This window comes from Drosophila sulfurigaster, chromosome X (assembly GCF_023558435.1).
Source record: "Drosophila sulfurigaster albostrigata strain 15112-1811.04 chromosome X, ASM2355843v2, whole genome shotgun sequence".
In the NCBI taxonomy this organism is placed as follows: Eukaryota; Metazoa; Arthropoda; class Insecta; order Diptera; family Drosophilidae; genus Drosophila; species Drosophila sulfurigaster.
Window position 1 is genome coordinate 12836218 of NC_084885.1, and position 12405 is coordinate 12848622.

At 42.0% G+C, this 12405-nt stretch overlaps 4 protein-coding genes across 4 annotated transcripts; all 4 read left to right on the forward strand.

Annotated features, from left to right (window-relative positions):
• Window positions 1–413: 413 nt before the first annotated feature.
• On the forward strand, window positions 414–1419 carry LOC133849184 (translation initiation factor IF-2). Its single transcript, XM_062285091.1, has 2 exons — window positions 414–579; window positions 648–1419. Exons 1-2 carry the CDS (start codon window positions 519–521, stop codon window positions 1364–1366), a joined length of 780 nt encoding a protein of 259 aa, XP_062141075.1. The 5' UTR covers window positions 414–518; the 3' UTR covers window positions 1367–1419.
• A 1745-nt stretch (window positions 1420–3164) lies between these two features.
• On the forward strand, window positions 3165–4456 carry LOC133848492 (uncharacterized). Its single transcript, XM_062284088.1, has one exon. It carries the CDS (start codon window positions 3260–3262, stop codon window positions 4286–4288), a length of 1029 nt encoding a protein of 342 aa, XP_062140072.1. The 5' UTR covers window positions 3165–3259; the 3' UTR covers window positions 4289–4456.
• Window positions 4457–4626: 170 nt separating this feature from the next.
• Window positions 4627–5085, forward strand: LOC133847803 (uncharacterized). Its single transcript, XM_062283034.1, has one exon. It carries the CDS (start codon window positions 4627–4629, stop codon window positions 5083–5085), a length of 459 nt encoding a protein of 152 aa, XP_062139018.1.
• Window positions 5086–7001: 1916 nt separating this feature from the next.
• On the forward strand, window positions 7002–8027 carry LOC133848493 (estradiol 17-beta-dehydrogenase 8). Its single transcript, XM_062284089.1, has 2 exons — window positions 7002–7163; window positions 7231–8027. The coding sequence occupies exons 1-2, from the start codon at window positions 7121–7123 to the stop codon at window positions 7938–7940; spliced, it is 753 nt and encodes a 250-aa protein (XP_062140073.1). The 5' UTR covers window positions 7002–7120; the 3' UTR covers window positions 7941–8027.
• Window positions 8028–12405: the final 4378 nt, after the last annotated feature.

Sequence of the window (12405 nt, forward strand, 5' to 3'; positions counted from 1 at the left end):
CGACATGACATAAAAATAAAGTCTAATATTGGTTGGGATTTTTAAAGGAGAGAATCGAATTGATCAATGATATATGGCCGAGGTGGTGCTGTGCTGTGCTGAATAGCGAGTGCGAGATGTGAGTGTGTGATCTCAGCTGCGAACTTTGTCGCTGGGTCAATCTAGTTCATTCGCAAAAAGCCGCAAAGCGCTTTGTGGCTAAAACGTTGTCGCCAAAAACTACACAAAATGAAACAAGAACAAATTCGTAGCAATTTATGCGAAAATGTGCAAATCTTTTTTTGTTCCTATGATTTTTGCGAAAAAATGATAATGAGAATTATTAGCAACGGGACTGGACTAGTTGTTGTTGATATGGAGCGGGTATATAACCCTCGGCAGGTCGCTGACAAAGGCACAGTCAACCAGCGATATTCCCTAAGGCAAGCAGCAGCAGTAGCAGCAGCAGAGGCCCTCCAACAAACCAAAATAAAAAAGGATACTAAAGAGTTTGCGAAGTTTTCAATTTAGATATTACCATGAGATTCTTGGCTTGTGCAGTGCTGTTGCTTTCAGCAGCAGTTTTGGCTAATGCAGCAGGTGAGTTTATGAATTCCTCCTGCCGATGACGATCCTCCAATGATCCTCCATCAATTGATTAATTGCAGTTGGACGCAACGAAGAGCAAGAGGCTGGAGCTCAGCAAAGGTACCGAGTGTTCAAGAAGAACGAAGTGGCAAACGGCAATGTTGAGGGTCGATCCCTCACAAATCTGTTGTCCCTCAAGGGCTGCTCAAGTCAATCATCATCGCCCACCACCACCACGACAACAATTACGGGAACACCGACCACAACAACGGGAACTTCGGTCACAACAACAACACCATCAGTAACTACTTCTCCCACTACGACATCATCATCAAACCGCTCATCGGCTCGTGATCTGAATAACATCGATGACGACGAGTCCGATGACGATGAGGAGAACGATGATGAGCTCGATGGCCTCTATCAGAATGACAACCAGCACGATATCGTTATCTACGATGCCGCCAGCTTCGGTGCCAGCCATCGTGGCTACAATCGCCCCAACAGCAACCGCAACAGCAACAACAACAACGCCGCCGATAACACCAGACAGGTAGACTACGAGCTGCTGCGTCGCCAGGAGGAACAGAACAAACTGTTGCGTCAACGCATCACATATCTGCGCCGCCAGAACGTCCAGAACCGTCGTCGTGCCCAGCGCAATCGTCGTGCCCAACGTCGTCGCCAGCAGCAGAAACGTCGCCAATTGATCCGCAAGAATCGCAGCAACAACCGTCGTCGCATCAGTCGCCGCAATCGCCGCAACAACCGTCGTCGCAACAACCGTCGCCGCAACTAGATCCTAGTGCGAAATATCGATCACAATTCAATGTATGACATCTTGCAAATAAATCGAATCTAATCAACAATTATGTTTTTTTATGTCTACTTACTTACTGCTGCTTTACAAGTTCATCCTAGTAAAAAACAGTCCTTATCTTTTTCTATTTCTTCAGCATTCTCTTAACTTTAAACTTTGCTCTTTGAGTCGTCTCATTGTGCATAGAATTATTCACTAATTTGAAATACACTAATTCCATGAATATTCAACAGCTGCGCTGAAGTCTTTCGCTCTTTCATTTCTTTCATTTCATCTTAAAACATAATGTGGAAAAATTCCACAAAATATGTGCCAGCTTTAAGAATGTTACCTTTCGCTCTAAGCATCCTGACCATAAATATTAAGTGTAAATATTTAAATATTATTACATTTCCTTTAAGTCCTTTTCCTTATGAAATTATCTTAGCAAATTATTATGATCAAAGAAACTTCTCTGATTTGGTTTGCTTAATTTTTCAATATGTAACTATAATTCGTAAGATTGTTAAATACATACAAAACTCCATCTTAAGGCTTGATTTGTTTTGTATCTGTTTATTAATTATTTTGTTATTTGCTTGCATCCCAAATACTTTTTAATGATTGAGATTGGAATAAAAATCATTAGTTGTTATGATAAATCGAGAATGTTCTGTAGTTTTTACTTTAAAGTAAGAAATCTTAAATATTTAGAACGAAGTTTTCAATATTTTCTTCTCTCTTTGTAATATCTCCTAATTTATGTTTTTATTTCTCTGTGCAACTCAAGATGTTACAGCAAATGGTCGTGAAAATTGTTTCGAAACTCGTGCCATTATTCATAGAAGTTTCAGTTTCCCTTTTAAAATCTTCACTTAAATATAACTAGTATCGAAAAAATAAGACAAAAACAGTTGGAGTCCAATCACGAGTTTAGGAATGGGTTGAGTTGTCAAATTGGATTAGGCCTACTTGAATATCGCGTCAATTGGGTCACCTTTGACCCGCTTGTTTAATTGCGAGTAGAAACTCAATATCAATGGCCTGGCAACTGAATGGGTTTTCACTTTTTTACCAACTAGCATCCCAGAGGCGATGGCTATGCTGAATGCTGTATGCTGTATGCGTGGACTTGGATTTGCACTCGACAATGAGTGAGAGCCGTGATGACAAACGTGAATAGTTGAATGCTGCCAAGGACAAGGGAAGAGCGGAGGGGGGAAATGGAGGGAAGAAGCTGGTTAATGGTATCCAAAAGGGGAGGGAGATATCAGGCAGGTATCATGGCCAAGTGCGCGAAACACGGCGTGCGTAGAAAGCACAGCGAAAAGCAGCCAGCGACAGCGGCTCAATATTTGAACGATTGAGCGATTGAATGAACGCTTGAACGCTTGACTGGACTGAAGAGGAGAGGGGAGGGAAGGGGCATGGAATGGCAGAGGAGAGAAGATGATAAGCAGAACGAGCGAGGCGAGGCGGACCACGATGACGGTGAAGAACGTTTTCGCCTCGAAGCGTTTTTACATTTTTTTGTTAAAGGTCTAAAAATTGAATTGAATTGAATTGAATTCAATTGTGAATTGTAAATCGGTAGGCATGATGCGAGTGTGTGTGAGTATGCCTTGTGTACATATCGTCACACTCTCAGTCCCTAGGCCATTTACAGTTAGAATTGGAATTTAGGTACTGTGAAGTGACCAGTTGACCATTTTGCATATGGGTCTTGAGCGCAAGTGCTGTTGCGGGTATAAAAGGCTCACAATTTCGACGATAATGTATCAAACATTGATTACCAATCAGTGTGAGCACACCACAACATCTGGGACTATCCAATTGCCATTATCGAGGAAAAGTTCTCCGCATCGCGAGTAGTTTCATTCAAAGCAATTCAGGATGAAGTCTCCACTATCCTTCGCTCATCTGCTGCTCGTCGGCAGCCTGCTTGTCAGCCTAACGCTCGCCGAACGGCCATCGCATGTGCTCAAGGTCCGCCGCAGTGGCTACATCAATGAGCCCTCTGCTGCCCTGGCACGCTCCAATGATGCTGCTGCCGCTGCCGCCTTCGAGTTGGCCGGAGATCAGGATAAACTGAGCGTAGTGCCAGCTGGTGCTTCGGCCGCTGTTGCTGCAGGTGCAGCTGGTTCAGTGGGCGCTGCCAACGGTGGCAACAATAAGAAAGATGCATCCAGTGGCCGTCTCTTTCTGAAGAAGTTCCTCATGTTCAAGAACATGTTCGGCAGCAGCAGTCAACCGGTGATCCCCATCATTATCACAAATCCTGGCACAACATCCACAGCGCCCACATCACCCACTGTCACAGTGACCTCAACTGGCACGATACCTTCGGCAACGGGCACAGTGACAGCAACACCCTCATCCCCGACGAGCACTTCACCCACCAGTCCCACCTCCACATCGACCGCTCGTCAGTATGGCGCTGATGATCAGGACGATGAGCTGGCCAACGATGATGGCGCTGACGATGGCAGCGACGGCGCCGCTGCTGGTGGCATTGCGATGGCTGCCAACGCTGAGCTCCTCGATGAGCAGGCCATGCAGGCGGCTTTGGCGGCCGGTGCCCAGGAGTACGAGGTGTTCACCAACGGCGATCAGGCGGACGAGAGCAAGGCCAGCCAGAGCAATCGCATCAATTTGCGTCGCAAGGGCGGACGTCGCGGTCAGGGACAGATGCTCAGTGTGCGCATTCCGCCACGCTATCGTCGCTACTTCAAGAACGGCCAGAAGGTGATGCTCAACACAAAGAGCCGACCCAACAAGCGTCGTGTGGTGAGGAAGCGTGTCCAGAACAAGAACAAGCGCATCAACAATCGTCGTCGCGGTGGCAAGAACAAGAACAAGAAGGGCAAGGGCAAGGGCAAGAACAAGAACAAGAACAAGCGTACACGCATTCCAGTTGCCTAAGCGTTGCGTTGGCAAAATTTCGCCACCCACTTGAACGATCAACGATCGCTGAGATCACACAACAGCAAACACACAAACAACAACAACCACAACAACATTTTTTTTTTCTAATTTATTGTAGCTAATCTTATTGAATTGAAGCCACACTCTTTTTTTTTGGGCAAAACAAGCAGATGAATAAATGAAATCTTTCGAATAGTACTTGACCCATATTATTTATTTTTGACTGCTGATCACTTCAAAACGTGATCATGATGCGGCGCAAAAAAGCGCCTCGGGTGCCATCTTCACTATTTAAGCGAGCCATTTTCAGTTATTGTCGATCACATGAGTACACAATGAGCTGTTCTACACTTTACTGCCTGTCTGTGGCCATATTCTTGCTGCTGGATTTGAATCCAAGCTTGGCCGCCTGTGGCGATCGCCCGCTGAAGCAGTTGCGTCTTCGCAGCAGTACATCGAATGGCGAGGAATCCGAATCCGATCAGCAGCTGCCACCGATTGATCTCAGTCATCTGAGTGAACAGCAGCTGCAGCAGCTCATGCAACAGCTGAATGTTGCCGATCAATTCGATGAGGATAATCGTGGCAGCAGTCGGCCATGGAAGAAGGTTCAACGCATCATCCGGCGACAGCTAGTTCGTGTTCCCAAGCGATATCTCAAGAAGTTGCTGCGACAATTTGGACTTGCCCGCAGCGTCAGCGTTCGCAGTGGAGTGATTCAGCTGCTGCCACAGCCAGAGGTGCCTGATGTGGAGCCACAGCCACAACTCTACTATTTAATACCATTGGAGTGAAAATGATATCAATAATAAACGTGTTCTATAAAACTAAACTGAAATATTGTGAATTTTCTAAACATGTTGCTAGGATGGAAAATGCTTAATGTCCGAAAACTTAGTACAGAATGCAAAAATCTTCAATTTCAAGAATAGATACAGAAGTGCAAGTAATGTTCTTTGACAGGATACTTTTTCTATGCAAAGAGTTGTTGTGAGTAGACATAATTGTAATTGCTATTATTGATATTGTCATTAAAGTAGATATAGGTTTTGTTGTTGTACGCCAGTTGAAGCTGCCAAAAATGGCTAAAAGTCGCACTTATGCTGATAAGTGATCAGCAAAAAAAGGAACAACAGCCCACAGGATGCGCGTTACACTTAAATTGGACCGAATTTGCTTATTTATCGCTTTCTTCTTAAATTTGCTCCAAATTGACGCCACTCCAAAAATTTGAAATTTGTATAGCATACTTATAAATTTGCGAATCAGATTAATTTTGAATTGAATTTCTTTATTCCGCTTGCTACTGACTTATGATCACCTGGTATTTCAAATCCTGACTTGACAATTTTTATCCTCTTGCGGTTGCTTCAAGTGGCTGCTACTCAAAATATCTACGAATGACTACAAAGTGCCAAATCATAAGGCAAAGTACCAGGCGAACATAAATCAGTAGCAAGCGGAAATAAACAAATTCATTTAACAATTAACCAGTGATTAGTAAGAGTTGAATTATTCAACACATCCTAAAAGTATGCTACATAAGCGAAACCTGTTAAAACCCACATTAAATGTGTGACCCTAAAAGTATGCCATAAAAGTTTTCTCAATAAAATGGTTAGCAATTTAATTATTTCATGACCCTGAAAGTATGCAACACAAGTTAAATATGCCAAAAACGTCATTCAATGAAGGGAATAGTTTTATTTCGGCGCTCCTAAAAGTATGCAACATGAAAATTTAAAATGCATTTAAAGTGCATTTGCTTACTACTGATTTATGTTCGCCTGGTATTTTGGTTGCTGACTTGGCACATTTTTATCGTTCATGGCAACTTAGAGTGGGCAGCAACAACAATAACTAAGATCACCTGAAGTGCTTTTCACTTATGTTGGCCTACTACATTGGCACTTTTTAAACGTCATAGATAAAAAAAGGGCATATAGTATATGATTTAGGAAATTATCCGTTAGGTTATGGCTGAGGTATAAGTTAATTTGCTTAAATAGATTTCTTGCTTACTCAATTTAATAAATCGAATGTTAGATGAATTTAATAAAAGTTATGTATATTTAAAATCTGGTGATTTCAGGTAAAATTGTACAAAGATGATAGGGGACAAGTTCCGGAGGATCAAGGAAAAATCAAGAATTACAAAGAATGTCCACGATCGGACAGCAAGATCTTTAATATAGTTTTTGTGGACATTGACTGCTATTGTCGTAAAAGTATATCGAGTTATCGACGTTCAAATGCCAAGAACGGCTAAAAGTTCTAAATTAAAAAACGGCCAAATCGTAATCATATCATATCATATCATATCATATAAAATTGTATGTTACATTAGTGCAATGTAAAAACCCCACATTACAATTCAATACGTAACCCTGAAAGTATGCAATGAACGTTTTTCCAATAAAAATTCATTACTTTGCAATATTTAAAATATTCTATTTCTGCATACTTTTAGAGAGCGCTGGAAAGCTTTCAATAATCAAACATTTCAGATATTTATTTGCAGATGTTGAATTTAGTAGATACCTCACAATTCTAAATCAAAACAAAATTAAAGAGAGTCAGTTTTACTAATTTTGCTTTCAATACAAATAAAGCGATTGATAAATCTGCTCCTCACATATGATATATAAAATATTAATTATTTTGCGCATTTTCGCGGCTTCCACCTTTGGTCACACTGCTCAAAAGCTGCGCAGCTGGTGGCGTGTTGTTTATGTTGTTTTCTTTTGGCAATCATCATCGTTGCTGGTTCGTCGCCGCTTGCGCTGATTAGATTTTAGATCCCCACTCACACACAGATAGAGAGCTATAATGGCAAGTGGATTACTCGCTGGCAAGGTGGCATTTGTAACAGGTGCGTGTTTGTGGTTTGATTTTATCACTCCGTAACCTTTGACCCTCCCTCTAATTTGATGTTACAGGTGCCGGCTCGGGCATTGGTCGTGCCACCTGTCGGATTCTGGCACGTGATGGCGCTCAGGTGATTGCTGCCGATCGCAATCTGCAGGCAGCACAAGAGACAGCCTCGCAGTTGGGCGGCGCTGATCGTGCGGCTGCCCTTGAAGTGGACGTCTCATCGCTGACAAGTGTGAAGAATGCGGTGACCGCAGCGTTGACGAAATTCAAGCAGGCGCCGAGCATTGTGATCAATTCGGCGGGCATCACCCGCGATGGGTATTTGCTGAAGATGCCGGAGCACGACTACGACGATGTGTACAGTGTGAATCTGAAGGGAACGTTTATGGTGACGCAACAGTTTGCCAAGGCAATGATCGATCAACAGCTGAAAGACTGCAGCATTGTGAACATGTCCAGCATTGTGGCACGCATGAACAACATTGGGCAGGCGAACTATGCGGCCACCAAGGCGGGCGTCATCTCCTTCACCGAGGTGGCCTCCAAGGAGTTTGGCAAATTTGGCATTCGTGTCAATTGCATCCTCCCCGGCTACATTGACACGCCCATGGTTGCCGTGGTGCCCGACAGCATTAAGCAACAGGTGGTACAACGCTGTCCGCTTGGCCGCTTGGGTCAGCCCGAGGAGATCGCCGAGGTGATCGCTTTCCTTGCCTCCCAGAAGTCGGCCTATGTCAATGGCGCGGCCATCGAAGTCACCGGCGGCCTCAAATAGTTGTTTGCTTGGCCAAAGCTTCCCCCCCTCAAAGTGCTTCTTATCGCCATACAGTTGTGCATTTATTTGTTGTAGTTCTATAATTAAAGAATTTATGTTTTTTTGGTTTTGTGTAATCAAAATGATAACTTGAATGTTGCTAGCGTCGTTCGATCGTCGATTACCAGTGTGCGTGCGCCATCTATGGGTTGGCTGCGTAACTAATGCGAGCTTTGCAAAGCACTTGAATATTTTTTGTCGTTCTTTTTATCACTTTGTTAAGCTAATGAATGTGATAGACAAATTTTGGATTTTTGGTCTTCTAATTTTTACGCCACGCTAACAAACGCTAATAATTTGTATTATATTTCGATCATTTTCAAATACGTATACTTAATTTTTTTTGCGTTTCGCTAAGCAATTGATGAGATCGTATACTTAATTTGATGCAAACCTAATATTTGTTTTGAATAGCAATTCAAGTCTACACTTGCAATGTATTTATTAAATAATTATTATTGATTATAGCTGATCCAGAAAATTTCTGTTGAATGAAAATCATGAAATTGTTCTCCTAGATTTTTTATTCTAAAAGTATGTTTGTTAATTTTTTTAATCCGTATCATTAACATGTTACTGAATTATGTGCGATATTCATATAAAAATGTATCCAAAGAATATGTTTGAAATTAAATCGTATTATGCTGAAATCTTGTCATTAGAAATAGATAATCAAAATAAGACTAGAGAAATTATATTATAAAACATATATATATAAAATGATAAAAACTTATTTGTATAAATAGAAAACAACAATTAAAATTTCGATGGCTTAAAAGTTGTTTGCTTCAGAATAATTGGGTAAAATTAGAAAACTTTTGCCATTGCATTGTTTATTTTACAATAAACTTAACCCTCTAATGCCACTTTTCACAATAACGCAATGTATGTAAATGAGTGCCTCAAGGCACTCTTGGGGCTTAGAGGGTTAAAGCTATTGAGGTGTATTAAAACCTTACAACCTTTGCCAGAATATTTTCATATCTTGTAGGTTAAATATTTAATATTTTTTATTGCAATATATATCCATATTCGCTAAAATATTTAACTACATGTTGTAAAAAGGCTTCACAATTAAATAAAAACTACTCGTATGTATTTTATCATACTACCCAAAATGAAAGAAATAGTTGTGTAATTTAAAAACTACTGTCCGAAGCTGTTGTAACTAAATTTTTGATTCGAAATAGTGTTTACAATAGTATTTTTCAATCGTAAACGTTCATATATAAAATTGGAATATTTAATAGAATTCAATTGAAATTGCAGTAAATGCTTAATAAGGGGAGTTTTTTTTATTGTTTTTGTTATGCTGTAGAATACTCACTTGATTGGCTTAACGTGACTATCGATAACAATTGCAGCTGGAACTGAAGATGGGCCCACGCTTGTGGCCATTCCGGCTGACAATGTTGTCCCAATGCGGCCACAAAGGGCCACAACCGAGGGGGAAGGGAAGGGGAATGGGAAGTATGGCTATTTGGTGGTTTGGGTGGTGCGGTGGGGTTACTACCAAAGTGTACAATATTAATATATTTCACAATTCCCCAGCTGCTAATTAACTTGGCCGCACCAAACAGCGCAAAGAGGGTGAGAGAGAGGGAGGAGGGAGAAGGGGAGAGAGAGGGGACAAAAGCGAGCGAGCGACTGACGACAAACGACCAGCACATATGTATGAGACACACACGCACACACACACTCAGCTGGCGGGTTTTTGTTTGGGCAACACATTTGGGTGGGTTACGCTTGTGGTCGTGCGTGCAATTTAAATAATGAAGACATTTTATTAATTCAAGAAATTCAACTCGCCTCTGCCTCGAATATGAGCAGCACTCACCCACACACACACACACACTCGCACATACACACACACAGTAGCAATTACACAGCAACGGGTCGCCAGGACATTAAGCAACATCACCCCGAGCCCAAAGTTTCGGTTATGGCTCCCCTCTCTCACTCTCTCTCTCTCTCTCTAACTCGCTCTCTCTTTCTGCCTCTCCCCCTTGCCAACCCCTGCCCACCACTGTGTATGTGTGCTACGTTTTGCCCATTTCGTTTTTAGTGCATAGTGAAAAACAAAACATTTCCTAATCATATGGCCAAAGTCACAACCCTCCTCGAACACGGCCAATGGGATGGGGGACCTGCTGCTGCTGCTACTGCCCCCACCCCTCACTATAGCGTTAACAATTAACAACGCAACGCACTGCGACACTGAGGGTGGCGGAAGAGGAGGGGGAAGGGGGAAGGGTCGGAGGGAGAACTACAATGAGAGTGAGCCACTTGAGTCATAAAACAGAGAGCAATGCGACCCACTGACGACCCCAATCAACTCACACCACAATGCATTGGCATTCCACACACACTCACACACACACACACACACACATGCACACTCGACAGTCGACACTCACTCAACCCATTTTGAAGGCCCAGGCACTCGCCATATCTCATGTTAATGAAATCGTAACTCTTCGTGCGACTTGTGTCCGTTTTTTGCGTCTGTCTGTTTTCTTTCTGCGCTGCGTTCTGTTGCCAATGACGTGCGTCAGGCGTCTCCCTACAGCTACAACTCCAATGTGTGTAGGAGCTATACTATACTACGAGATCCGCACTGCAGCCGCCAATTGTTCATAAACAACAAAAAAACACAGAAAACAGAATGGGGAAGGGGAAAAGGGGAACGGGTGGCAGTGGGTGGCAGTTTAACGAAGCACTGCTCTAAAGAAATTTGCTCAGCACGTGAGCAAACCTACGAAATGAAGCAACAAAATTGCACTGCACTCGGGCATGCTCGACTTCGAGATGCCCTGTGTTCAACAGAGCACACAAAAGTGTTCGGTCTACTTACTGATAAGCGACTATTTCACTAAATGTTTGATTGACTCAATGATTGATTGACAAACAAATTTGCAAAGTAAAATACGCTTTACCTAATCAGCTGACGGCTTGATTAGTAATCTATTTATAATAAAAAAAGGAGCATGCAGTCGTTGTTAAGTAAAGATCAATTGATTAATAACCAATTGATGGATACTTTAAATTTAACTGATTGATCAACTTCAGCATTCATTAACTTGTTGATTGAGTGGCTAGGGAACTTAATGTTTGATTGACTAACTTAGAAGTTGATTGACAAACTAATTGGTTATTTAAAATAACTTTTATTGCCTGATTGATAGACTGATTGAAAAATATAAATAGTATTATTTATTTAGGAAAAATAAATGATTGACAGATGATTTACTGACAATAGATTTAATAACCAATTTATTGAAAAGTGTTATGATTCAAATTGTACTTCAAAATCTACTTGACTAAGTAACTCGCTGATTGACCTCTGATTTCATATTAGATTGAGTGATTTAAGAGTTGATTGAGTTGATAACTGACTAACTAAATCAAATATATTGGGCTGGCAGATTGATCAAATGATTTACTTTTGATTGAGCGTCTAATGAACTAAATATATGATTGACTAACTTCATGATTGATTCATAACTAACTACATTGCTGCCAATTAAACTAATTACTTGATTGAGTGTTTGACTGGCTGACTTACTGATTGAGTGACTGATTGACTATTGATTGAGTAGTTGAAGGATGTTTCATAACTGATACATAAAAGATACTATAATTTCGTATAGATAATACGTTGATAGTTTATAGTTTTCGTATAGTTATTACTTGATCGATTTCTAAGATTCACAAGCTACCCCTTTGCCTGTACTTCGCTTAATGCAGGGTATGAAGTAGCAAAAGTAAATTCAATGTATGCTGGAATTGCTGGCAGTTGTCAGCAAAACTGCAGCTTATCGTAGTACAGCGAAGGCGAAGCGCCAAGTGCCGTGTGGCAAGTGGCAAAAGGGAAGTGGGAAGCATGTGCTAGGTTGTAGGCTCTGTGGATATTGCCACGGCTGATCCGTTAGCGACGCAGGCTGGGAGTGCGGGGTGGCAAGTGGTAACCTGCAACTTACGATAGTTTCGTTGCCACAACAATGTCATGCCAATTAACACAGTAAACCGCAATTGCAACTTCCGACGACTAAGTGCACGTAGTGTAGTTATAACCAACCCCACTTGCCACTTGCCACTTGCTGCTTGCGTGTATGCGTGTGTTTGGTGACAGGTTGCGAGCCAGAGAGAGAGAGAGAGAGAGCTGCTGACGGGTCTGCCTGCTCGAGGGTCGTTTGTGACAAAGGCAACTAATTTAGTTTAATGTGCGTCGTGCGCGACGCCGCAACATTTTCTTCTTGCGGATCATGCGGCAGCCAGAATCAGAGCTCCAGCTCCAGCACAGCTCTATATGTGCATATGTGTGTGTGTGTTTGTGTGTGTGTGTGTGTGTGTGTGTGTGTGTGTGTGTGTGTGTGTGTGTGTGTGTGTGTGTGTGTGTGTGTGTGTGTGTGACCCTTACGCACTC

Excerpts from the sequence above, each read along its gene's own strand:
- LOC133849184 (XM_062285091.1), top strand. The coding sequence starts at position 519 with ATGAGATTCTTGGCTTGTGCAGTGCTGTTGCTTTCAGCAGCAGTTTTG. Across the intron at positions 580-647 it reads AGTTTTGGCTAATGCAGCAG|TTGGACGCAACGAAGAGCAA; the intron begins GTGAGTTTATGA and ends GATTAATTGCAG.
- LOC133848492 (XM_062284088.1), top strand. The coding sequence starts at position 3,260 with ATGAAGTCTCCACTATCCTTCGCTCATCTGCTGCTCGTCGGCAGCCTG.
- LOC133847803 (XM_062283034.1), top strand. The coding sequence starts at position 4,627 with ATGAGCTGTTCTACACTTTACTGCCTGTCTGTGGCCATATTCTTGCTG.
- LOC133848493 (XM_062284089.1), top strand. The coding sequence starts at position 7,121 with ATGGCAAGTGGATTACTCGCTGGCAAGGTGGCATTTGTAACAG. Across the intron at positions 7,164-7,230 it reads CAAGGTGGCATTTGTAACAG|GTGCCGGCTCGGGCATTGGT; the intron begins GTGCGTGTTTGT and ends TTGATGTTACAG.